Source organism: Denticeps clupeoides, chromosome 2 (genome assembly GCF_900700375.1).
Source record: "Denticeps clupeoides chromosome 2, fDenClu1.1, whole genome shotgun sequence".
Classification (NCBI taxonomy): Eukaryota; Metazoa; Chordata; class Actinopteri; order Clupeiformes; family Denticipitidae; genus Denticeps; species Denticeps clupeoides.
This window is the reverse complement of record NC_041708.1, coordinates 1,570,767-1,595,321: the sequence shown is the minus strand read 5'-3', so window position 1 is coordinate 1,595,321 and position 24,555 is coordinate 1,570,767. Positions and strand designations below refer to the sequence as shown.

General features: G+C 49.3%; 2 protein-coding genes across 6 annotated transcripts in view; both read left to right on the top strand.

Moving 5' to 3' along the window:
* Nucleotides 1–249: 249 nt before the first annotated feature.
* On the top strand, nucleotides 250–5,965 carry ghdc (GH3 domain containing). Its single transcript, XM_028968131.1, has 10 exons — nucleotides 250–454; nucleotides 668–949; nucleotides 1,037–1,233; nucleotides 1,312–1,626; nucleotides 2,880–3,177; nucleotides 3,251–3,440; nucleotides 3,998–4,069; nucleotides 4,157–4,290; nucleotides 4,374–4,462; nucleotides 4,692–5,965. The coding sequence occupies exons 1-10, from the start codon at nucleotides 367–369 to the stop codon at nucleotides 4,911–4,913; spliced, it is 1,887 nt and encodes a 628-aa protein (XP_028823964.1). The 5' UTR covers nucleotides 250–366; the 3' UTR covers nucleotides 4,914–5,965.
* Nucleotides 5,966–7,753: 1,788 nt separating this feature from the next.
* LOC114768631 (potassium voltage-gated channel subfamily H member 4-like) overlaps nucleotides 7,754–24,555 on the top strand; it is a 34,469-nt gene continuing 17,667 nt past the window's right edge. For all 5 annotated transcript variants that reach the window (XM_028961047.1, XM_028961025.1, XM_028961036.1 and 2 more), the window contains exons 1-4: nucleotides 7,754–8,193; nucleotides 22,049–22,282; nucleotides 23,829–23,960; nucleotides 24,034–24,161. In XM_028961047.1, the coding sequence (XP_028816880.1) occupies nucleotides 8,118–8,193; nucleotides 22,049–22,282; nucleotides 23,829–23,960; nucleotides 24,034–24,161 (570 nt within the window). In that variant the 5' untranslated portion in view covers nucleotides 7,754–8,117. The remainder of the gene's footprint in view (nucleotides 8,194–22,048; nucleotides 22,283–23,828; nucleotides 23,961–24,033; nucleotides 24,162–24,555) is intronic.

Sequence of the window (24,555 nt, the reverse complement as noted above, 5' to 3'; positions counted from 1 at the left end):
GACGCATCTGGAGCATGGTAGGGTGGTAGTAATCGACCATGAACCTGAAGACCCAGGTTCAAATCCCACCTACTACCATCATGTACCTGAGAAAGACACTTAACCCTGAGTGTGTCCAGGGGACTGTCCCTGTAACTACTGAATAACTAAGTCGCTCTGGATAAGGGCGTCTGGTAAATGCTGTAAATGTAAATGTAAACGGAGCGAACCGCGGATTTGGTTCGCGTCGAAATCTCGCGAGATCTGGCAGCGGGCGGCGAGAAGGAAACGAGAGCGGGCCGTCGCCGCCCGATTCCGGCTCTTTCGGGCGAATTAAAGTTAGAAAATGCGCGGCGAAGAGGCGGCCGGGGCGTGATTTCTGTCGGGATGGCGGCGGAGCTGCGCCGCAACGCCCTGCGGCTGTCCTGCGTCGCCGCGCTACTCGCGGTGACGGTCGCCGCCGTGAAAAGTTCGGGTACGTCGGCGTGTAGACACTTTTCTTCAATAAAAGTAAACTTTGTGCAACATTGCGAATACAAAAGCCTGTTTTTTTTTTTATTTGAGCTCTTCTATTGACGCGCCTTGTTTTTTGGTGCCGCAGATAAATGGAGGATGTTTGATGAGTAAATTCGTGGCGCCTCCGTGTGGTCGCGGTGGGTCACTGCAAGCTCTGTTTTCCTTTAAACAGTGGAAGGGGCTTCTCTCGTCTGCGTCCTGTCTCTGGGCGCCATGATCTACCTGGGGACGGGCCTCCGGTGGACGCTGAAGGGACAGAGCCGGTCCCTGGGGGACCTGGTGGCGCTGCGTGTGGCCAGGAAGGCGGTGGCCTGGGTGGGCCGGCGACAGAGGGTCCGTCTGGAGGCCGACACGCGGGACGTCCGGCGGGCCCAGGAGGAGACTCTCCTCAAGCGTCTCCGCCGGGGTGCCGACACGTGGTACGGAAAGCAGCATCAGTTCAGTTCCATTCAAGGTAATAAGTCACAGACCGCCGTCCATCAGCGTCCAATTATGAAGGAAGAAGGAAGAATGGAGAAGTGACCACCGTGTCTGGCCGCAGATTGCGAGACGTTCCGCCAGCGCCACCCCGTTACGGGTTACGATCACTATAGCGAACTGGTGGAGCGCGTGGCCGCGGGCGAAGAGCGGGTCCTGACCGCGGACAAGCCCCTCGTCCTGGCCATGACGTCGGGGACGTCCGGCACGAGCAACATGCTGCTCAGCACCAAGGACACCAGCACCGAGTTCTTCATGCAGGTCAGTGGCTCTAAATAAACGGACATCGCCATTAATAACCGGGAATAAACGGAATTATTCCACTTCCGACCTGCCAAGGGCGTGGCCGTCTGCTTGGACGTGATGCAGAGGGCGTTTCCCGCCACTGCCGGCGCCCAGCGCACCGCCAAGTTCTTCTACATGCCCGCCTTCCGCCAGTCGGCAGCGGGCGTCCCCATCGGGCCCAACTCGTCCAGCCCGGCCGCGTCGCGCCACCTGCTCCGCCTCTACACCACGCCCGCGCCCGCCTTCCGGGTGCCCGGCGAGCGGGACGCGCTCTACCTCCACCTCCTGTTCGCCCTGAAGGACGCCAGCGTGGGAACTCTGGAGTCCAACTTCGCCTCCACCATCTTCTACGCCTTCAGAACCCTCCAGGTACGGTCTCCTTCAATGCAATAACAAAGCTGCGTATTTTTCATTAATTCCATCCCACGCTGCGTAACGAAGGCCATGGAAGATGTACGGATTGAAAATAGACTTACTTGCTTCGATTCCAGCCCTCCTCGGGACACGTCCTAATGAAACGTCTCTTTTCTTATTAGAATACTGCGAAAGGCTGCATTTCACTACTACTGCATGTCAGGATGAGCGTATTTATTCCTGGGATTCATTTACAGTCAGTAGTTACAGGGACAGTCCCCCCCTGGAGACACTCAGGGTTAAGTGTCTTGCTCAGGGACACGATGGTAGTAAGTGGGATTCAAACCCGGGTCTTCTGGTTAATAGGCGAGTGTGTTACCCACTAGGCTACTACCACCTAGTCCTGTCACTCAGGGTCAGATCCCGGGACTCGACCAGGGTTGGGCACCACACACACACACACACCATTCACCAACTCACTCACACCTACGGTCACTTTAGAGTCGGCAGTTTACCCAGCGTACATGCCTTTCGGCGTCGGGAGGAAACCGCAGAACCCGGAGGAAACCCGCGCCGATGCGGGGAGAGCATGTAAACTCCGCCCACACAAGGTCCGAGCCGGGATTCGAACTTGTCCCTCCGTGCCTTTTCTAAAAATTGTAATAAGCAGACCTTCCAGCTGCCCATGCCTTTTTTAACAAATGACATTCATTTTCTAATGTTCACCACCTAATGTTTAACTTTTTGTGTGTTTTTTATATTTTTTTTCTTTTATATCGGGGAAATGACGTCATCAACACCATATTGGGGCCAGTGGTGGCCTAGCGGTTAAGGAAGCGGCCCCGTAATCAGATGGTTGCCGGTTCGAATCCCGCTGAGCAAAGCACCGTCCCCACACGCCTGTCATGGCCGCCCACTGCTCACCAAGGGTGATGGTTAAGAGCAGAGGACACATGTCACTGTGTGCAGCGTGTGCTGTGCTGCTGTGTATTACAAGTGACAATCATTTCACTTCACCAACCAGAATGTTTGATACAGCCAGGAAGTCGTGTCCGTACCATCCAAACACGCGCTTCACACGCTTGGAAGCCATGGCGGTCGGTGGAGATCATGTTTTAGGGGAGGGGCGGGAAAAAGCATGAGAAGCGGGAGGTGACATTTCCCCTTGTGACGTCATAAGGGGACAAATTCCAGATCCGGCTTTTTTCTGAATTGGAATTAGCTTTGGACTTTTGATGCCGTATATGATGTGCGGTTTTTGATCCCAGGAGCGCTGGGTGGAGCTGGTGGACGACGTGGAGTCGGGCCGCATCGCCGCCGGCCTGGACCTGCAGCCCGAGGTCCGCTCCGCCCTGGAGAAGCTGACCGGGCCGGACCCCGGCAGGGGGGCGGAGCTGCGGGCCCAGTTCCTGCGGGGGTTCGAGGGCATCGCGCTGCGCCTGTGGCCCCACCTCAACCTGGTCCTGACCGTGGACTCCGGGTCCAACCAGATCTACGGGGAGAGGCTGAGGCGGCACTGCTGCAAGGGCGTTCCGTTCTATTCTCCGTTTTACGCCGCTACGGAAGGTGGGTGCCAATTCGACGGGGGGGGGGGGGGCGGGGTTTAAATCTCCGCGCTTTCATTCCGTCCCGCCCCCAGGCCTGATAGGCGTGAACCTGTGGCCACTCGACGACCGGAGACGCTACCTTCTGTGCCCGCGCTCCATGTTCTGCGAGTTCCTGCCGGAGGGCAGTCTGGAGGCGGAGCAACCGAACACCGTCCTGATGCACCAGGCGCAGCAGGGCCACAGTTACGAGCTGGTGCTCACCAACGCAGCCGGACTTTACAGGTACTCGCCCGCATATTCATATATCAATTAGTGGACAAAGGATATTTATCAGTGATGCCATAATATAAGACTTTATATCTGGTAGCCGGGCTGAAACCTGAACCGCCGCGTAAAGAAGCGGAACTACGTAATTGAATCAGAGGTGCCTGTAGGTCTGCTGTCGTCGTGACGACCAGCACGCGCGTTCTTGTTTTAACAGTTGCCGGCTCCGTTATTTTAATAAGGCGGACGCCTTGCACTCGGGGGCTAATGCTAGCAAGTGGGGTTTGACCCTGGGCCTTCTGGTCATTTAATAAGTCCTTTAATAATAAAAGGGGCCACGTGGGGAGTGTCACTGTTTTTATTAAAAGGGACAGGAGCCCGTGCGCATGATTGACAGCTGTCACACGCCCTAATTCCTCATTCTGTCGACGCGTCACACACCAACGTTCCAAAACACTCACAAAACCGCCGAAGCGATCATTTGAAGTATTTAAATGGAATTGGCCGGATTTTGACGTGCACCGCAGCCGGGTGGCGTCGCTTTTATTAACGTGCTTTTATTTCCTGCTGCTCAGGTACCGTATCGGGGACGTAGTGAAAGTGGTCGGCTTCCATAACCAGTGTCCGCTGGTGGAGTTCCAGTACAGGTGCGACCCGTGCCGCGTGGCGCTTGTTTGGCGGGCGCGTGCCTGCGTGGCTCCTCATTGCCTTCCTCGTCCGTGTCCGCGTGCCAGGCGCGGCCAGATGCTGAACGTGCGGGGCGAGAAGGTCTCGGAGGCCGCGTTCCTCGCCGCTCTGAAGCGCACCGTGGACCAGTGGCCCGCTGCCAGGCTTGTGGACTACGGCTGTGCCGAGAGCGGCATTCTGGGTAACTTGGTCCAGTCTGACCTGATGCGGTGGCGGACGTACAGATGTATGAAATCAGTGTAATTACGGATTTGTGTCTTTAAGGGGAGGAGTCTGGCGGGGCACAGCCACATTACCACGTGTTCCTCGAGCTCAGCGGCGTCAGGAATCTGACAGAAGAACAGAGAGACAAGGTGGGCAGTTCATTTTCCCAACGTTTCTCCAACGTTTCTCCAACGTTTGCCCGAAAATAATAAGACTGTTTTCATAATTTAATGAACTTGGGTTCCTCGATACCTATTTTCAACATTTCAAATTCGCCCAATCTGGCAACATGTAGAGCACACGGTCCTGTTATGGACGACACAGTTGAAGATCGTCTGCATGCTTGAGAACCTCCTTGTGTCTCCCGGTGTTCCTCAGCTGGACCACAGTCTTCAGGAGGACTCGGCCGTGTACAGGTCGTTCCGGTTCAAAGGCAGCATCGGGCCAATGCGAGTGCAGCTGGTGAAGGAGGGGACCTTTCAGGAGCTGAAGGGGCTGATGACGGCCTCCTCCGGCACGTCCCCCAACACGTTCAAGATGCACCGCGTCATCCGCAGGAAGGACTGCGCCAGCTTCCTGCTGGGGAAGACCATCTCATGAGTGCCACCCAGACATGATGCTCCATACCGGGTCGGCCTTGACAGTTACATTTACATTTTCCGCATTTACCAGAGCGACTTACAATCAGTAGTTACAGGGACAGTCCCCCCTGGAGACACACAGGGTTAAGTGTCTTGCTCAGGGACACAATGGTAGTAAGCAGTATTTGAACCCGGGTCATCTGGTTTACAGGCGAGTGTGTTACCCCACTAGGCTACTACCACCCCCATAACCCTAACCCATACAGTTGAAAGTACATCCCTGTTCATTGTCTAATGTAGTGAGCAACATTGACCACTAGGTGGCGCCACGGTATTGGTCAAATTTACAGACAAAAGTCACCCAGCCGGCCGAGCGCCTAGTGATACTTGTAATAATATTGGTAACAGTTCCAGGTTTTGCCCCCAGATTTCAGGATATTGTTTTTATATTTAGGAATTATGGATATTAGGACAATTCTATGTTCGGAAAACTGAGTCTGAAATTTGTTTTGTGTGTGAGTGATTAAAACGGCTTTCCCGCGTTATTACGGTTTAGTTCAGCTGTAGCAGCTTTCTGTTGCGTCTCTTCGGCCTCATTGTGCATCTTCCCCAGAAACCGGCGCCACTTCTCCACCGTCAGAAGAATCTGGGTTCTGCATTGTTCCAGCAACGTTCCAATAACGTCCCACTTGGCTGCTCTGTTCTCCCACCTCAAAGTGGGCTAATATTTTTAGCAGCGCCCCATTTGCAATGAGCTTTGACATCCTTGCGTCTGTTCCGGTTCCCTTTTCTGTGTTTTCTGAGACAGAGACGCTGCGGCTTTAGACCCGCACCAGACCCGGGGAACATGCAGGCGTCGGAAACAGGGCGGAACCCTGGACACCACAGGTCCGAGTTGTCCAATTAGCTCCACGCCGAGATCCCGATTTATTCTCCCGATCTGCAGATCTGCTGACCCTGTTCACACAAACCCCAGCGCCTGACCGTGTTCATCAGACATACTGAGCAATGCGGACGTGTCACGTTGTTATTGTATCATAAAACGCTTTCATTAAAATGCTTTAATTACCACCAAGTGTCAATTTGGTAACATTTTTCCGAATCCAAACCCGCCCAATCTGGCAACACTGAGACTTGCTGGGCCCCATTTCATTTTTTTATTGTGATTATTATTATTATTATTATTATAATTGATTACTGTCCTTGTTTGCTGTTTCGTGTATTCTCATCACAGCGTCAGTGAGTGGCAGATTAATTCGTCCATTTGTCAGAAGAGAACAGAGCTCCTCCCGTCTCATTAGAGTGAGTAAGTGTTAGTGGCCAGCGGTCGGACAGGTTCCGGCGCCGTTTACCGAACGAGCCGGGAAGATGGAAGTGCGTGTCGCCACTCAAGCTGGTTTAAAGGCTGTAATAAACCTTAATAAAGCGTAAATAACCACATTCGTTTATCATGTTAATCACACACGTCCACTTGGCGAAATCTAATTGACTTCAGAGACTCAGAAATGAGATTAAGACGTGACCCCGGAGCGGGGGGTCGCTGACCCCGGCCGACCCGCCAGCTTCACCCGGGGGTCCGCGGGCAGTCGGTATAATTACACCCGGGCGGGGCTGTAACCGATGCGCGGCCTCGCCCGACGCCCGCCGACAAAGAGAGATGGATGCCTTACAAGGCGCCGGGACAACGAGGGCCCGATTAAAAATGGATGGCGTCGAATAGACAGGCTGGAGACGGGAGCGGCGCGGTCAAGGGGACCGGAGCCGCTCTCACTTTCACCCCCAACCCGGGGCCCGCTGCTCCCGCCCTCAATCTTCCCTCCCCTCGCCTTCGCCAGATTGCCGGCGTCCCCCGACTCCGACACTCCGCCATCCATCACGCGCCACGTTGCCCGTCTCCGGTGTCGCGGCGGAGGGGAAATGAAAGAGCGAGATAGAGTCGGCGTCTCGTGCCGCAAGCCCCGCCCTGCCCCGCCCCGCCCGAGTTGATGCAGGGCCTTTTCTTTACACACACAGCTGCATCATGGGATGGCTTTTATTTCGCGTTCGATCCTTAGTTAGCGAGCACGGCTTGAAGTAGTTCCACATCTAGAACCACGGGCCTAGGGTGGTGGTGCAAGTCCCTGCTCTGGGGGCGGGGTCAGAATAAATTAAAAGCCCCAATTTGGCGGGCTGGGAGGGCCAAAGTTGTCCCTCTTGAAGGCCGGGAGGAATTCGTTATGTGCGATTTAGATCCGAGGCTCAGGCTTTTATTTTAAATCAGTTTAATCCGCCCGCTTTCGCTTTGTAATTCTTAGATGCCGACTGGGGTCGGGGACAGGGGACGGCAGACAGATAACGCCGGGTTCTCCTAACGCTTCGTGTTCCTACATCTGGAGAAGAGATGGTCCCGTACGACTTTCGTCCTTCTTTCACACACACTTACAATCGGCAGTTAGAGGGACGGTCCCCCCTGGAGACATTCCGGGTTAAGTGTCTTGCTCAGGGACACGATGGTACCTGGGACTTATTAGGTGCGTTTTGAACCCCCCTGGACCCCTACCACCCCACTGTTCTCGTGTCAGCATCTCAGTCCCAGCCCACGTTCTGAATGGCGATGGAACGGCGCCTGAACGGCAGGATTAACCGCCACTCGCTGCGCTCATTGGCCAGGAAGCCAGTTGGAAAAAAAAAAAAAGAAGAAGAAGAAGAAGAAAGACAGAGAGGGTGTGGAGAGATGGAGTGAGCGAGGGAGGGAGGGGCCGAGAGAGAGAGAGAGAGAGAGAGAGGGGGGGGGGGGCGGTTGGGAAGATGCAACTGTTCTGCCTCGGAAGCTCCTCCACTCAACAGGGAGGGAGGGAGGGAGGGTGAGGACGCAGCACCAGAGACGCCCGTCTCCTGCATCCTGCCTCCGGCTCTGTGAAGGTGAGGCCAGCGGGACGTGCAGGACGGAGAGGGACGCGAGGGACGCTCGCTCCGATGGGATTTCGGGAGAGCGACGAAACTGCTCTCTGTTTTCTGGGGTTTTTAAAGAACCGAGGACTCTTCGGGACCGAGGAACCGAGGACTCTTCTGCTGACATCGGAAGACATGCTGCTTTTCACCTGAAGGAGTTCCCAGGAACCCGGACGCAACTCTCTCAGGTGGGCTGGCGTCTGCCCGGTGGCCAATGGGAGCAGGGTGACCTCGATCGGACCCGGGCCCCCGACCCCCAATGATCCCAGCGCCTTGACGCACCCCCGGCACCATGCCTGTGATGAAGGGACTGCTGGCGCCCCAGAACACCTTCCTGGACACGATCGCCACGCGCTTCGATGGCACTCGTGAGTACGGCGCCTCTCGATGGCCGTTAATATTCGTACGCGCGGATGATGGATTATTTACGAGGGCTTTTCTTATTTCCACTTGTCGATCTGGAGAGCGGCGGCGCTCCTCGCTTATGAATATTGGTGTGGGTGTTTTGTTTATCATGCATTGTTCATTACGATTTATAAATAGTGCGGGATGCCGTGCCAGGGTCTACCGCGACATGTTTACCGATCTTCTCCTTCATATCACTCCAGTGGAAGAATTAGGGTTGCATTCCGTTTATATATATATATATATGTGTGTGTGTGTGTGTATATATATACACACAAATGGGTGTGTTTATGTGTGTGTATACATATGTGTGTGTGTGTGTGTATATATGTGCGTGTGTGTGTGTGTGGACGTGTGTGTGTGTGTGTGTGTATATATATATATATATGTGTGTGTGTGTGTGGACGTGTGTGTGTGTGTGTATATATGTGTGTGTGTGTGTGTGTGTGTGTATATATGTGTGTGTGTATGTGTGTGTGTGTGTGTATATATATATACACACAAATGGGTGTGTTTATGTGTGTGTATATATGTGTGTGTGTGTGTGTGTGTGTGTGTGTGTGTGTGTGTGTGTGTGGACGTGTGTGTGTGTATATGTGTGTGTGTGTGTGTGTGTGTGTGTATATATATATACACACAAATGGGTGTGTTTATGTGTGTGTATATATGTGTGTGTGTGTGTGTGTGGACGTGTGTGTGTGTGTGTGTGTGTGTGTGTGTATATACACACAAATGGGTGTGTTTATGTGTTTTTTACATATGTGTGTGTGTGTATATATGTGTGTGTGTGTGTGTGTGTGTGTGTGTATATATACACACAAATGGGTGTGTTTATGTGTGTGTATATATGTATATAGAGAGAGAGAGAGAGAGAGAGAGAGAGTTGGATTTAGGGGTTCTGTTGTCAAGAGCAACACTGCAACAGGAACTGAAGGCTCAGCGACATGTGCTTTTATGAAAGGTGCAGTCCGAGACGTCCCCTGATCAGTCGGCAGGGCCCGTCCTCTCTGTGTGCTCTCGGCATCCCTCTGCCTCCCCTTTGTTTTGTACCCAGCGCCGGGGCTCTTGGGGCCGAGCGTAGCTGTTTACGAGTGCCGGGGGGAAAAGCGTTTGCACGCTCCCGCGCTGAAACGTGGCTGCCGGGTCCTTTTTTAAAAAAAAAAAACATTTTTCCTTTCCTACTGGACCTTTATTACCAGTGACATGTGGGATGTGAAACACCCCAAATTCAACGGCAACTGTTGCTGGATAAATGGCCGTTCACTGGCACTTGAGGTGAAACTTTCGATTTATTTGTCTTTATTGCTGCTTCGAAAAATTCAAGGTCATATGAGGACAGCCGGGTGTGAAGAAGGTTTCAAATGGACACTTCTCCGTCTGCACTTCTCTGTAGGGCGTGACTGTACTGTATATCCTCTGCTGCAACACCGTCCCTCGGCGATGCTTGGGGCCAAATCCAGAGAGAGAACATAATAGCGCCTTGATAATTGGCCCTGGAAAGGTGACTTATTAGAACAACCAGCTCCTGTACGTCAGGTATGTGCCGTGTAGAATGCTTCACTTGTGGCATTAGAGCGGGAGGTGTGGACGTGTTGCCCGCTGCCGGTGTCTGGGGAGCCTAATAAGTGTTTTTTCCCAAGTGCATCGGTGAATCTTACTGTTCACTGCCTACATAAGACCGCGCCTGAACGGCGAAATATTGCACATAAATGTGTAGATATAATATTTCAGTTGTTTGGAACTTCAGTTCTTTTCCTTCGGGGCCGTTTTTAATGCTGTGTTGAAGCCTACGAGCCTTGCCATTTCAGAAAGGAGATTACGCTCCGACATGGTGCTGCCATCAAAAAAAAGAAAAGGTGCACAGAACCCCGTACGGAAAAATAATTAACAGGGATTCCTGAGGCTTGGGAAGAGGTTCTTTTTTAAATAACTGTATTCATTTCATTCCCACGTGGAACACCACCATTCAAGTCTCTGGCTCAGACGAATTAAGGTGAATATCATTTTAATTGACAAGTTTACGCAGAGAAAAATGGTGGAAGATTGTTGCCAGATATATAAAAAAAAACACATCAAAGGAAAGTTTTATGGCAAAAAATAATTTAATATTCAAAATTTGATGACATCTGAATTAAACTTCCAACTGTCACAAGAAAATAAGATGAAATTGTTCAAAAAGAAATGGAAAATAATATAATAATGCTGGTGAGATGGACGTTGAGTTGGTTTAATCAGCAACTCATCTTCATGTGGAAGATGTGTTGGGAGTCGACGCTCCCTTAATAATGCACATGGAATATGCCTGACATGGAAACCAAAAGTGACTTTTCTTTTTACCCAGAGCTTTATGCCACAAAAGACCCAAATCCGCCCAAATTGAGCCGACTTGGCAACCTTCCTTGGTAGCCGATGGCTTCAAACATCCGCCCGCCATGGCGAGCACAGCAGAAGCTTCTGGGAGGCAGAGCGTGCGCGGCCCAAAATAGCTTCGGCCCGTTGCCCGGGAGACCAGGTCCCTGAGCCAGATGCTAAAGTCTTACTCTGGTCTTGCATAAATTAAAAACATTACGCAGTTTAACAAACTTGTAAGGCACATGTATGCGGCTAAAGGAAAAAACCTCAAAAGCGTATATTTCAACATGAACTCTAACAGGCGATGACCCCAAACTGCCTGAGAAAAAAAGGTAGAACTCATTTATAACAAAATAAAACCTCTCAAAACAGTAAGCCTCAGACCAGGAAGACTAGAGAGATGTCTCGGTGCCCATGGTCCAGCCAGGTGTGGGTGACCAGGACCCTTTAAATGTGAACCAACGTCCCATGATTCCTGTTGGTCTTTGTGGCTGTGTGATGCTTTCAGTTTGCACGTCTTTCCAGCCATTGCGCCTTGTTTTTGTTTATTAAAAATTCGCTATGTTTTAGATGTCAGGCATTTAAGCTCCTCCTCCTTAGTCGTTGCAGACTATCTCCCGGAGCTACCCCCTCCAGGTAGGTCTTACATTTATTTCATTTGAATCTAACCGAATCTTCATTGTCAACAAATAAACAAGAGCTGGTCCATGATGAAACGGGGACAAAAAAAAACGAGTTCTGTGTAAGGCATTTGTAAGTTATGCAAGCGTGGACCCAGGGGCCCGTGTCAAGCTGTGCATGGTCCAGTCAAGTTTTGCAGTGTGTCGGTTTAGGAGATATGAGTCTATTATGTAGAAGTAGGGCTGTATATTAAACGAATTTTAATTACGGCCGCAGTTTTGGCTGCTACGATTAAATTAAGATGATCGTCTGCGATATTTACATTTAAATAACCAACCACCAGGGGGCAAACAAAAGCATCGACTGAGCAGCAACCTCAAAAGTGTGAGACAGACTTCAACCTCATTTGGGGTTGAAAAAGTTGGCAACTCTAATAAATAAATACACGAGGTGTTCGTATTCAGCCACTCGCCGCGCCAATACCACCGTCGTATTTGGTCGGGTTTCCAAACTCTGATGGTACAAGAGAAAAATGCTGGACTTTTGCGCAATGTACGGCTATAATAATGAGCATACGAAGAATCAGTGCATAACTTTATCATCTTGTATGTTACAAAATTTTGTGTTGGACAAATAACGTTATTCGTGTATTCTGTCTTCTCACCCCCACCCCATAGTAAAGGCCCAGCTTCTGTACTTACACCTCTATATATTGCATAGTTAGTTTGTTGTCTGTAGTTCTATACAGTTCTATACAAAATGCCTCTGTGTCTATAGATATTTTTTTTACAAATAAGCAGGCAAATGGATGTTCATATTTCATATTAAATATTCAAAAAATTAAATATTTTCATAGTGACCCGCCTTCATTCGGCTCTTAAGCCAAAACATCTTGACAGACTGATTTTTATCTCAGTTGTTTAAAATAGAAAGCACAATAAAAATGTGTTTTACAAAACATAACGAATCATCATGATTACGATATTGATAAAAAGAATCGTGATTATCATTTTGGCCATAATTGTGCAGCCCTATGTAGAGCTGTTTTAAGAAAACCTTGACAATAAGACAGATGTAAGATATTGTCAGGATTACGGAGTTCCTGATTGTGTTCGCCTGTGTATGATTGTATAAAGCTGCCCTGTTTGTGTCTGTTCGCTGTCGGGTCGTTGTTCGGCGATGTTTCTCCTGTCGTGTGATCATGCATATGTGTCCTTCTTCCTCGCCATGTCCTGCCAGCATGACAGACATATCGGAACCCATATATCAGGGAGGAGTCTATTGGCATGACGTCGTCTATGTCCTGAAAATAATGGCCGTTATCACAAAAGTAATAGCTCCCGCATCTTAAAGAGGTCATGGCCATTTTATTACTGTCCTAGAACCATATCTTGGCCTGGCGTGCTCACCTGTCTCCAAAAACTCCCAGGCCCACACAAGGACAGGCCCTGACTGACCTTGTGGTAAGAGGCTAGTGTTTGCCGCGCCGTCCCGACAGCTGCATTCGGAGATAAGACCTCGCGGCTCTCTGCAAGATGCCGGTGGCGAGAGTTTTCTTTCTTTTCCTCTCTCATTTTTTCTCCCGCGGAGCCCGCTGGCAGCTCGCATTCAGCGGGTGGCGACGGACCCCTGACGAGCGCCATTGTACCGGCCGCTGGATGAATGGCCCTTTGAAAGCGGCCCGGCTCGGTGTCGATGCTCCGGTCCCGGGAAAGATCGCCGGGCAGGGAGACGATGGCTCAGACACCTTTTCTCGTTCCGAATGAAAGGGGGCAAGACGCGATACCGCACACGCCGCATCGACTGTTCTTTTAACCCACCGACGCTGTGCACTGTGCATTATATCCTGACGAATGAAAGCCAGAATTGCACCATCTCGTGCCCCGTGGCAGATTAGAAGTCCTGAACGAGGGACGAAGTGCAGCGGGAAGACGGACTACTCTCGTCTGCAGTTTGGCTCGCGGATTCTCACACGAACGGCAATAACACGCCTCATTGTGTGTCTTACATGCACGCCAGGCCTATTGTGGGCGTAATTACATGCTGCCGTGGCCCGTAGAGGGTTTAGCACGTCGGCATAACACACTCATTTGCTTTCGGAGTGTTATTAGCCGCCGTGGCACGGTATCTTACGCCTGTAAATCAGGTGGGAACCCTCACTCGCTTACTCTCGAAAGGAACGTGTTGGAGATGTATTTTTGATGCTCTGGATATTGAGGATTTATCATAAAACTGGCAGAAAATGATGCAAACGCAGTGAAAGTTTTTCCATATGGTTCCTACCGGCGGCTGTTCTTGGGGCCGAGAGTGAAATGGCTCGTGAAGGAATCATTTTCTGGCTGTTCCCACGGCCCATATTGTCTGACGCAATAGAAAAGTCGTTGGGCCTGAGAGGCCGGCGTGCACCATCGCTGTTGCGGGAGTGTGGGGTGGCCGTGCTGAAGCTCCTACGGTGTGTTGATGTGTGATGCAGCTTGCAGCACTTCCCAGAGAACACACACACACACACAGATTACAGAGGCCCCTGCAGATGTGTAATTAACAGATGCAGCCAAGGCAGCAGTTTCACTTTGATCCGTAAGAGGATTTCCACACAGAGAAGCAGGATGAAACGTTTCTTTCTTTCCAACGGTCACGGCCGTTTGGCACGGCGAGGCAGGTGATCTGAAAAGGTGACAAGACTTGGCGAGGAAGAAGGACGCATTCGCACGCCGTCACGAGACAGGGGTTCTAATACGTGATGAACAGGACAGGGGAGACTTCCAAGAACAGGTGAGCATGTAACAATGACCCGACGGTGAACAGACACAAACAGGGCAACTTTATACATCAGACACAGGGGAACACGATTAGGAAACAGGAACGCCGATCCAGATCCCTGACCACAGTAACCCCTTCCAGACCGGATCATGGTACAAACATATCAGGATTTTGTCCTCTCAGCATTTTTTAGGTCCCGTTTTTTTGTTTTATATCGGTCTTGTTGATCCCCTAATACTTTGATCTAGTCCCACAATGAGATTTCCCAGGATGCACTGTTTCACCGTATGTTGCTTTAAATGCTAATGAGGAGGAGAGAGGCGGGATGAGGACGAGAGCGGCCTATAGAAGTTGAGGGGACATGAAGTCATCAACAGCATCCACCAACAACAATGTCTGGTGCAACGAGGACGTCGTGTCAACGTTTTTCCATAAAAAATAAAATGAAACCGCTGGGTCTCACGTGACGGAACAAAAAAAAAATTTGTACTCATTTTTACATCCAAACACCGAGCAACTGCAATGCTTCTCACGTAGGGGACGAGAAAAGCATGAGGAACGGGAGGTAACCTTTCCCCTTATGACGTCATAAGGGTACAAATTCCAGATCCGACCGTCTGAACTGCCGCTCTCTGAACGGTGATTAAAATTCAACATTGCCTATTTTTGCACAAGCAGATACCTACAGGATCATTTCGATTCAGAGATGAATTTACTGCCCTGTGTGTAAACTACCTCTAAGTACCATCCAACCTCTTCAACTCATACAAAATGCAGCAGCACGACTGATCTGGTGGTAGTAGCCTAGCGGGTTACACACTCGCCTATGAACCAGAAGACCCAGGTTCAAATCCCACTTACTACCATCGTGTCCCTGAGCAGGACACTTAACCCTGAGTGTCTCCAGGGGGGGACTGTCCCTGTAACTACTGATTGTAAGTCGCTCTGGATAAGGACGTCTGGTAAATGCTGTAAATCTAAATGATCTTCAACCTTCCCAAGTTCTACACACCGCCCCTCTGCTACGCTCCCTCCACTGGCTCCCAGTAGCTGCACCCATCAGGTTCAAAATACTGATGCTGGCCTACAAAGCCAAACATGGAGTAGCACCATCCTACCTCACAGCCCTTATTACACCTCGCACTGCACCTCGTATACTCTGAGCCTCCAGTACTGCTCGCCTGGTCCCTCCATCTCTGAAGGTAAAAGGAAGACGCTCATCTAGACTCTTCTCCGTCTTGGCCCCTCGGTGGTGGAATGAACTTCCATCTCAGTCACTGAGCACCTTCACACGGCAGCTCAACACCTTCCTCTTTAGAGAAGATTTAGATGAACTTGTAACCTTCTTCTGTATAGAAACTAGAACAGAGTGAATAAAAAGGTTGTATTCATAGTTGGGGGTCCTAGTGAACCAGAACTGACCACTTCATCCATGGTGACATGGAAGCACGTTGTAAGTCGCTCTGGATACGGCCGTCTGCCAAACGCCTTGAATATAAATGTAAACTTTTTTTAGTTCCTTTGATGGCAGTTTTGAGGCTCCGGTCCCCGACAGCAGGTGAATGGTGCAGGCATGGAACCGACCCCCTGGCTGGCTGAATGAAACATGGGGCCGAGCACCAGCTGCAGGCTCTTCATTACCACTTCTGAGTGGTAGAATTAAGGCGACTCGCTCGGAGCGCCGGATTCCCAGCAGCTCCGGAGCTGGGCAAGGGAGAGCGGGGAGGAGGTGTCACCGGGGACGGGAGAGCACAGCCACTGGCTGTGACTCGTTGTCAAGGTAATCGCTGTGGTGGCAGGGTTTTCTCGTCTTGCCCGTCTGCGCTAATTCCAGGGTGGCTGCCTGTGTTCAATACACATTTCTAGGAGCTGACAACACTCTTCGGTCCCACAAGCATCATTTCTCTGTAGGCGACAGGCAATTAAATTGTGTGTGTGTGTGTGCACTGCCTATGCAGTCTTTCTTTCACTTTCAGCTTCCATTGAGATTTAAAAGTCCATCTGTCTCTCTTAATATCATTTCTGTCCTGTGCGCATGTGTGAATAAGTTTCGTGTGTGTGTGTGTGTCATTATGTGACCACATTCCCACTACAACACAGGGACAGGTGACTAATGTAAAAACACGAGTCTACTTTTAGAATCACTGCAAATTATTGCAAAAAAAAAAAAACTTTAATTTTTATGAGTATGAAAACGCCCGTGGATACTTTTACTCGATGTAGCATCCAGCACGTTAATAAGGCTTACGCTGTAACTATTCTCCATTTTGGCTGATTCCCCTCATACGGTATATAGTGAACAAACTGATGCTGCAGACGTAGAAAGATTTTCATTTGTTAAACTGGACAGTCGTGACCCGCGCTTGCCGATCCCACCGTGGTTTAGTGTCCACTTGAAGGGGTCGACACATTTCGGCACAAGTCTGAAAAGCGGTTCAGTCACGGTGCCCTCTGACCACATTGGACAAAGGCCATCAATTTAACAGCCATGCGGATACACAGCAGACAGCCGCTGTCAGCAGACGTACGATTTGTGACATAATTTTACCCCCCGGCTATTTAATATAGATCTATTATTATGGCCTGGCGATATGCGTCGCTGATAACACACAAACTACAGGACATATAATGCAGTGCTTAAGTTGCCTTGCCAATCCCATAAGTTTTGGCCCCTTGTGCAGTTTGACACCCCTGATGTAACACACAATGATGATTTTCATGACGGAGTTGCAGTTACGGAACACGCAAAGAGTAACATCGCCATCAGATTTACGGAAATTAAGGACCCCAGTTTTTAGGTGGAGGCTTTATAAATGTTCTGTAGGTAAAAGTTGCATTATACACCATAATACGCACAGGCTATGGTAATATGAAGCAGATTTTCAGAGCAACGTCGGAATGGAAATCTGCCTCAAAATACGATAAATTTAAGATGCTGGCGGGGAGAATTATTCCATCGCATCAGCAACAGAGAAACCATGGACGGATAAAAAAAAAAAAAAAATCCCGATGTCATTTCTTATAGACGGTTTTCATTGTTCATTTAATTTTGTGTGCTTTTGGACTAGTTCTACTCCATGTTCTAATTAGTAAAATATCTATAAATATATTCAAATTTTTTCTTTAATCCATGTATGAACATTGCCAAGTTAATTCGAGACGTCTGTCAGCCTTAGCGATCAGATCACAGTCATCCGATGGCGGAGTTGAGCCGGAGCGTTGTCGTCACGCAGAATGTCACTTTCCCCGTTGCCTCCCGCATCTCCACATCTGGAGTCCGGAAGAGTGTGCATGTGGCTGCAACACCACACATCGCCCGGAGTGTACAGCGAGGAGCATGCGGAACGTTCTGGAGCTGTCCAGGGTCCTGGGCGGCACTAGACAGCAACACCCAACTCTCACATTTACATTTAAATTTACATTTACGGAATTTGCCAGATGTCCTTATGCAGAGCGACTTACAACGTGCTTTCAAATTACCATCGATGAAGAGATCAATTCCGGTTCACTAGGACCCCTGTCAACTATGAATACATCCGTGTCAGTGTTGAGAGTAGGTCTGCGGTCAGTCGCTGATTGCCGCTTCTTTCGAGGAAAACATGAAAACTATGCTGCCGCACGTATCTGTCAAGGCCAGGCCTTTCGGGGTTCTCTGGTTCCGCGTTCCGACCCGGAGATTGATGATCGTTGAGCATGTACTGAAGTCCTGATTCTATGCACCTGTTGTCAGGTGTATAAAGGTAACCGGATTGTGCCTAGTCCTCGTCCGGTCACTGTGCTTCACAGCGTCTCGTGTCCTGACGTGAGTCTCCGTGTGCTTAGTTTCGTCATTTAGTCGTGCGAATGCCTCCCTATTCCCTGCCCTGCCACTGATCCCTGACAGTATTGTATATCATACGGCTACTGTCTTCTGTAGTATATGTAACATATCAGTCCTATTTGCACAGTAACAATATACTAAAAGTGACTAATAGAATATTACAATTGTTTTGGCCAAAATAACAAATTCATTAGATCTATTAGCCAAAGCAGACGTTGAGAAGACAATGAAGCCTCATTGTGTGACCAGTCATCCAAACCTGGCGCGAACAATGGGGCGGTTCAATGGCGGAGCGACGCATGGCAGAAACAGAGGCCAAACATGGATGGGTAGTGGGTGCATTATCTCCGGAGAGGCCCGCGGTCGGCCCTGCCGCTGTTGTCCTCGCTGCAACAATGGGTGGAACAAAGAGCCCCATTAGAGCCACTTGCGTCCTGCATGAGTAATGTAGATATTCAGCATGGAGAATAGGCGCCGCCGAGTTTAGTAACCCAAGCAGGCGGCGCACGTGCCGCGCTGCACAATAGACCCTGACACGCGATTGGCCGGGAGGCCATTCAGTCTTTATTTACCTTTTCCTTTAACAGGCTGCAGACATCTGCTGCCTACCGGACCACCGACCGAGCTACTCTGTATATTTCACAAACCTTACGGTTAGGGTCCAAATAGTCAGTGATCAATTTAACCACTGCTTAAATATGATAAGGAAGACTGGTGGACTGGTTATTTGTGTCAAGTCAATTTTATTTATAAAGTGAAAAAGAAATGATCAAAGTGACGTATAATTAATAACTACCTTAAAAACAACTTTATTTTGCAGACGTTTTTATCCAAAGAGGAAGACACCAGCAATTCTAATTCGGTTTCTATTGATTTTGAGTTACAAAACTAAGAGCCCTGATAAGGCCCAACTTGTCAGGAATAGAACATTCTAGGGAATTGTTAAGTGCTAGACTACATTTTTTTATTTTCAAATTTGTGAGTGTGTGTGTGTGCGTGCGCGTGTGTGTGTGTGTGTGTGTAAGTGTTAGACTCGAATTAAATACTTTTTGAACAAGTGGGTTTTCAGCTGCTTCTTAAAGGTGGTCGTAGTCTCGGCTAGTCGAATGGAGCAGGACAAGTTGTCCCACCAGCCAGGGACAACAAAGGAGAACAGAGTCGATTGGGATCGGAGACCCCGTGAAGAGGGAATTTTTAGTCTAGTTTTGTTTGTAGGTCTGAGAGGGCATGTAGGTCAGGAGTGTAGCTAGGTAGTAGTGTCTTGATATAGTAGGGTGCAGTTCCATTTACAGCCCTGTAGGCAGCATCAAGGATTTAATGCGAGCAGCTACCGGGAGCCGGTGGAGAGAGGTGAGAAGAGGCAGGACGTGGGTGTGTTTGGGCTGGTTGATGAGGTGGGCTGCCATATTTTGGACCATTTGGAGGGGTTTTATGGTGACTGCAGAAGCTCCAGTCAGGAGAGAGTTACAATAGTCCAGTTTAGAGATGACCGCTGCCTGGACGAGGAGCTGCGTGAAAGGAAAGGCTGAATCTTGCGAATGTTGTAGAGAGTGAACCTGCAGGATCTGGAGATCGCAGCAACGTGATGGTTCAGACGTCGTCAATCCAAACTCCAAGGCTTTTTGCAGACGCCGTGGGTGTTAACAGTAGCGATCCGAGTTGAATTGAGAGGTTTTGCTGAGGGGAGTTGTTGCCCGGAAAGATCAGAATCTCAGTTTTGGACAAGATCAATTGGAGGTGTCGCTCAGACATCCATGCCGATATGTCCGAGAGACAGGCTGAGATTCTTGTGGCAATAGTGGTATCTTCTGGCGGGACAGACAAATAGAGCTGGGTGTCATCAGACAAATACACATGCAGAAAATGAGCCAGCGCAAAGATGCCAATATGGGGGGGATATGTCATCCCGCTTACAATTTTAGGTCCCAAAGCCAAGGATTGGCTCCACCTTTGCCAGGACTGAGTTGAGGACAGGAAGACGTTTTTTTGACAAAAGACAGAAATGCGTCTTGGTGTGTTGGCCAGCATTTGACTGCTTCCGCTAATGTTACGAGTGCATGGCGGCGGAGAATAATGAGTTCCCGTGGGAACAAGGTCTATATCAAGCTAGCCGTGGAGATAGAAGAGTCGTGGGCCAAACCGTCTTCGCTTTCCCGGCCGGAATGGACACGTATTGGCCTTCGCTGGCCTCTCCGCTGCCATTTCTCTTCTGGCACATATATAGCTGCCCATCTGCTCACACTTCTGCATGGAACAGGGACCCGGGCAGCCAGAGTGGCCTTTACACCGTCATTTACGGTCACCGGGGGTTCTCGCTCTGCATTACGACCGACTGAAACAACCTTTACGGGCCAAATTGAGAAAAATCAGCTCCGTCACGGAGTGAAGGCTGCTGGCAATCGTGACCAAAGACAGTGAGGCTTACTGGAAGCAACATTTAAATATGAATACGCAAGTATGCATTCGATTACAATTGTTTTACCGTCTCCTTACTGCGATCATTTCGTTGCTGTCTGCTGTGTATCTGCAGATTGATGGCTTCTGTGCGGCATCGCTAATGGAATTTCTGTTTACACCGTAGATGCCTTTTTTTGGGGGGGGGTAGTCCGACATCTGAGGAACATTCCGGAAGAGGGCCCTTTGGTCTTCGGTCTTCATTTCACGCTGCATTGTAAAAAAGAAAAACCCATCTTTCTCATATCAGCATGTACATAATGCATCATTGTTCCGATAGCGGAACGTTGGGTTTTTCTCCCTTATTTCAGAATTGATCTGTTCTGTCTAGATTGCCCCCCAACGCATACTGTATAACAGCGCCTACGTACCATGACAGCACTGAGCGACAAATTCAACATATGCACGTGCGGTTTGGTGTCAGACTGTTTCCAGTTGTGCCGAATGTCTGTTGCCGTGGGGATTAATCATTTCCTGTAAATTGCTGCTGCTGCCGCGGCGCACCGGTGACCCGAGGGGAAAAACTAAAACTGATAATGAAGGTGATTTCTTTCTTTTTTTTTTTTTTTTGACTATTGCCTTAAATTGTGAGCATTGTTCATCGAAAGTGCTGCTGCTGGAAATAAGTGCAACGCTTATTTCCATAAAGTCTCAACAGAGGTCTCAACCACAACACTTCATAGGACAGAACACTAATACACTCCAGCACTTTCACTTTGCAAAATTTTTTTTTACTTTTTACTTTGACTTTACTCATTTGCACACCTTCACCTGATCTGTTACACATATTTTATGTTAAAAACATAAAAGTGTAAAATTTGGTAATGTTTGCAATATTTGAAAATGGGTTCTTTATATACTTGCAATATTTGCAATACTGTGGTCTATAGCAGCCGCCAAAGCATTTCACTGCATATCGTACTGTGTACGTGACAAATAAAATTTGAATTTGAAATTTCAATTTAAAGGATGAAGAGGTTTAAAAAAATAATAATAAATAAAAAAAAAACAGCACCCACGTAAATGCATTAGCAATTAGACGCTGCTTTGAAAATCCTGCCTTTCTGCTGGGATTTAAAGATCACTGAATTTCACCCATGCTTTTATCTCCTCGTGGCTGGATTATGGCTCGACCTCGTCTGTCTCCTCGTTCAGAATGACCCTGTAGCGTGCGTCCTCCATGACTCAATTTTGATGTCTGTTCCTCCTACATGCCCGAAGGGTCCGTGGAAAAGCCTCAGCAATATTTTGGACCCAGGATCGCTTTAGAAAGCGAACCTCTATGCACACAGTACAAAGTCAGCAGAGCATCAAGTCTGACATGAGATGGTGAGGCAGTAGCAGCACCCAATCTTCTCCAATGAGGGCCACGCGTAGAAAAAATATGTGAATGGTTGGGCCACCCATTACAGGTGCGGGATACTGGCTTGTTGTCCATAGGGTATGGTTTCCCGGGGTGGGGTCAAGTTCAGCCAATAAAATGCCCCCGATATCATCACATCACTTCAGAAAAATAATGGTAATGTTCCTCATCCTCCTGCCAAATTCCTGGTACGTTCTTTTTTTCAGGGGTGCCTAGCCGGGATTTTAGCTTTTTTTTTAGGTTATTAAACTTTCGCCTGATCATGCTAGTGGAATTTTATTTTATTTTTTACAACAAAACGGCGTAATTTCAGCAGTTACGGGGTTAAAATGAAGCTGTGCAGAACAAGTTTTATGTTCTGGCCATATTTCATCCTGCGGGCCAGCCATGTAGAAGGTGCTTGGCGGCGTGGCCTCGCCTGACCTCCCACTGTTTTTGGTGTCCCCAGACAGCAACTTCATCCTGGGGAATGCGCAGGGTCACCGCGGTTACCCCATCGTGTACTGCTCGGACGGCTTCTGCGAGCTGACGGGCTTCGTGCGGACCGAGGTGATGCAGAAGAACTGCAGCTGCCGCTTCCTGTACGGCGCGGGGACCAGCGAGCACGTCGCCCAGCAGATGGAGAAGGCGCTGGAGCTGCGGGAGGAGTACCGGGCCGAGGTTCAGTTCTACAAGAAGAACGGTACGATTTAGTAGTGAAGTGATCGTCATTGTGATACACAGCAGCACAGCACACAGTGAAATGTGTCCTCTGCATTTAACCATCACCCTGAGTGAGCAGTGGGCGGCCATGACAGGCGTCCGGGGAGCAGTGTGTGGGGACGGTGCTTTGCTCAGTGGCACCTCGGCAGGATCGGGATTCGAACCGGCAACCTTCTGATTACGGGGCCGCTTCCTTAAACGCTAGGCCACCACTGCCCATACTAGGCCACCGCCATTTAGCGCCATCACATTCAGGGTCTGCATTGTACCACAACTCATCGCTCTAATATCGTCTCAAGCACAGACGTATTTGGTGGGACCTGTTCAGGGGACATTTTTTGAAACGTGGTTGTCAGTGGCAACCTGGTATTATATGGGGGAGTGGGGGCTGAGACTCGGAAGCCCCTCGCATGTCCCTGTGTGTGTGTGTGTGTGTGTGTGTGTGTGGTGTGTGTGTGTGTGAGAGAGAGAGAGGGGAGTGTGAACTCGTCTGCCTTTAACGGGGAATAGATTTTTAATGAATTTTAATGAGTCCCCCAACTCCCCACATCGCTTCAAATGCATCTCTCTCTTTCTTTCTCTCTCTTTTACTGGCACACACACACACACACACACACCGACACCCACAGAGACTTCAAACAGCCTTATTCTCTCCAAAAGCCACGTTATACTGCTGACAGAGGCAGCAGAAGCAAGAGCCAGGTGGGCTCCCAAAAAACCACACGTGCGCTTTGAATGATAAAGACTAAGCTGGGACCCTTCTAGTTCCCATTTAGTTACAAACCATCCATCATCATTTCAATGTGTGTGTGTGTGTGTGTGTGTGTGTAGACTGTTGTAATGAGGAGCCAGGGCTGTCTGTGAAGCTTAATTTACTTCTCTCTCTACTCCTCTCTCCAAAAAATGTGTGATTAAGCGTCATTGAGGCTTTGCCAGTTGATGTCTTGATGATACCTAATGGCCTTAATTTGAAAGCCAATATAATATGATGGTTTTCATGTATATTCATGAAGTGTTCCTACATTATGCGTATTAATCTACTTTATGGTATGCATATTTGACGTCAGTTCAACAGCATGATTTGCCGAATATGTCATAAAGAAGCCGATTGGCTTTAGGAGAAAGGGGGCGTGGCTTATAAACATTCAGTCACCACCTTCGGTCTAATGGAATCTTTCCTTTGGGATTCTTCTCGAGATCAAGTGGCTCGTCTCATCTGTGATTATGTCTCAGGCCAGACTGCCATGCATTTATTCATAAACGTATTTTTCAACTACTCTAAGGCAAATTATTTGAATAATATAGTGTGTGTGTGTGTGTGTGTGTGTGTGTGAGACTCTTTGATTACATACAGACATGCATTGTTATTAAAATGCATCAAGAACCCCATTTTAACACGGTAATCTCACCAAAGCATTGTGTGCCATTAACAGTTGGGCGGTAAAACCATGTGTGAGCAAACAGTTTTTTCTGTTGATGTTTCATAAGAAAATGTGTGTGTGTGTGTGTGTGTGTGTCGCTTGTAGGAACTGCGTTCTGGTGTCTGCTTGACATTGTGCCCATTAAGAACGAGAAGGGGGAGATGGTGCTTTTTCTGTTCTCCTTCAAGGACATCACCGACACACATGGCAAGGGCCACCATGGTGGCAGGAGGGAAGGTGAGATGCACACGTAAACGCACACACGCCCCAGACACACCCTCGTACGAGCGCGCTGTGCGTGTGTTTGCAGACGACAAGAGGCGGAGGAAGAGCGGCAGCTCCCACCTGAGCGCGGCGCGGAAGCGCGGGCGCACCGTGCTGTACCACCTGACCCGCCAGTTCTCCCGCCGCGGCAAGAGCGAGGTCAGCCTCAACAGCGTGAGTACCCGGCAGGCTCGGACCGTGACACCAGCGCCCGGCGCGGCCTGGTTTACGGACGCCGTTGCCAGGAGACACGACGCAGTTGCTGTGGTGCATTCCAGCACTCTGTTGGGTCAGAGTGGATCGTAATGACGTCATAATCAAACCAAATGGGGACAGTTTGATGAAGTTTACGTTAATGAAGTGGGTTTTTTTTCACTACTATTGTAGATATCTTTAGTTTCGGTGCTTATTGGTGGTTTGTTACCATGCCAGGAGAGGACAGGAGGTCTTCATCCGGAATCTCTGCCAGCAGCCAGTAATCCTTCAATGTTGACTTGGCCTTTGACCCAGGATGTGTTGTTATGCACGACGCCTCACCTGATCCGCCCCTCATTTTCCACCCCGTCCT

Bases quoted from the DNA above. Each gene is read 5' to 3' on its own strand.
- ghdc (XM_028968131.1), top strand. From the start codon at position 367: ATGGCGGCGGAGCTGCGCCGCAACGCCCTGCGGCTGTCCTGCGTCGCC. The intron at 3,441-3,997 runs GTACTCGCCCGC...CCTGCTGCTCAG, and splicing joins AACGCAGCCGGACTTTACAG to GTACCGTATCGGGGACGTAG. The intron at 4,463-4,691 runs GTGGGCAGTTCA...GGTGTTCCTCAG, and splicing joins CAGAAGAACAGAGAGACAAG to CTGGACCACAGTCTTCAGGA.